The sequence below is a fragment of the Cariama cristata genome, unplaced genomic scaffold (assembly GCF_000690535.1).
Source record: "Cariama cristata isolate BGI_N322 unplaced genomic scaffold, ASM69053v1 scaffold20049, whole genome shotgun sequence".
In the NCBI taxonomy this organism is placed as follows: domain Eukaryota; kingdom Metazoa; phylum Chordata; class Aves; order Cariamiformes; family Cariamidae; genus Cariama; species Cariama cristata.
Window position 1 is genome coordinate 3,024 of NW_009634266.1, and position 835 is coordinate 3,858.

At 43.6% G+C, this 835-nt stretch overlaps 1 protein-coding gene across 1 annotated transcript in view; it reads right to left on the reverse strand.

Annotated features, from left to right (window-relative positions):
- LOC104166979 (ETS-related transcription factor Elf-1-like) overlaps nucleotides 1-835 on the reverse strand; it is a gene marked incomplete at its 5' end in the record, with an annotated part of 14,242 nt that overhangs the window by 1,431 nt on the left and 11,976 nt on the right. The window contains 2 exon segments of the mRNA XM_009707096.1: nucleotides 1-2; nucleotides 5-246. The exon segment at nucleotides 1-2 is cut by the window's left edge and continues 1,431 nt beyond it. Coding sequence (XP_009705398.1) covers nucleotides 1-2; nucleotides 5-246 — 244 coding nt within the window.

Consider the following 835-nt stretch of genomic DNA (forward strand, 5'->3'; position numbering starts at 1 on the left):
CTCAGCACAATGGAGGAAGGAGGCGAGACTGGCTTCTGAGACTGTAGCATGACATTTTCTTTAAGAACCGTCATGGACTGTGAAGTAGGAATGGCTTGTAAAATGAATTTTTGGGGCGTTGTTGCTGAGGCTGGATCTGTGCTGGCTATCACTGTAGTAAGAGGCACCGTCTGGAGTGTTACAGTATGCAGCTGCTGATTTCCAGGAGAAACAACCACTGGAACTTGGGTTGGAGTCTGTAAAGTCCTATTAAGATCAGAAGCAATTATAGGGTCAGGACACTTCCATGCTGAGTTTTGAAAAATCATTACAGATTTACTATTGAAAAATCACTTGGCATCATAAACATTGAATTTACCCAGCAGTTCCAAAAGAGGTAGCAATTGCTCTCCTAATGAAACAAGAACTGTACCTGACCCCTGAATTCAGCAACGCAGTTCCCAAAGTAAAGGTACCCTGCACGAACACCACTACCGTTGCCAAACTGAACAGCCTGCCTTTGAGACATTCAGTGGTTCATCAGAAAACCTTGTATACTCCTTCTGGTAAAGGAACTGAACAGGAATTGCTCTCAAAACATCAGTTTAAATTAGGAATGAGGCCATCAGTTGCAAGCTCACAGACTCGGGTACCACATTACTTCCTATGTACGTACCGCTAAGAGGGCAACGTTAGAGGATTAACAGCCATATTGCTGAAGTACACAGCTACAGACAATGGTGACTTAGAGATCGGGCTGCAATGTATACACTCCAGTCATGCAAATAAAAACAAACCAACCAAAAAACCCAAACCACAACCTACTCCTGGTGAAGCAAATGATTTCCAAGGGAGG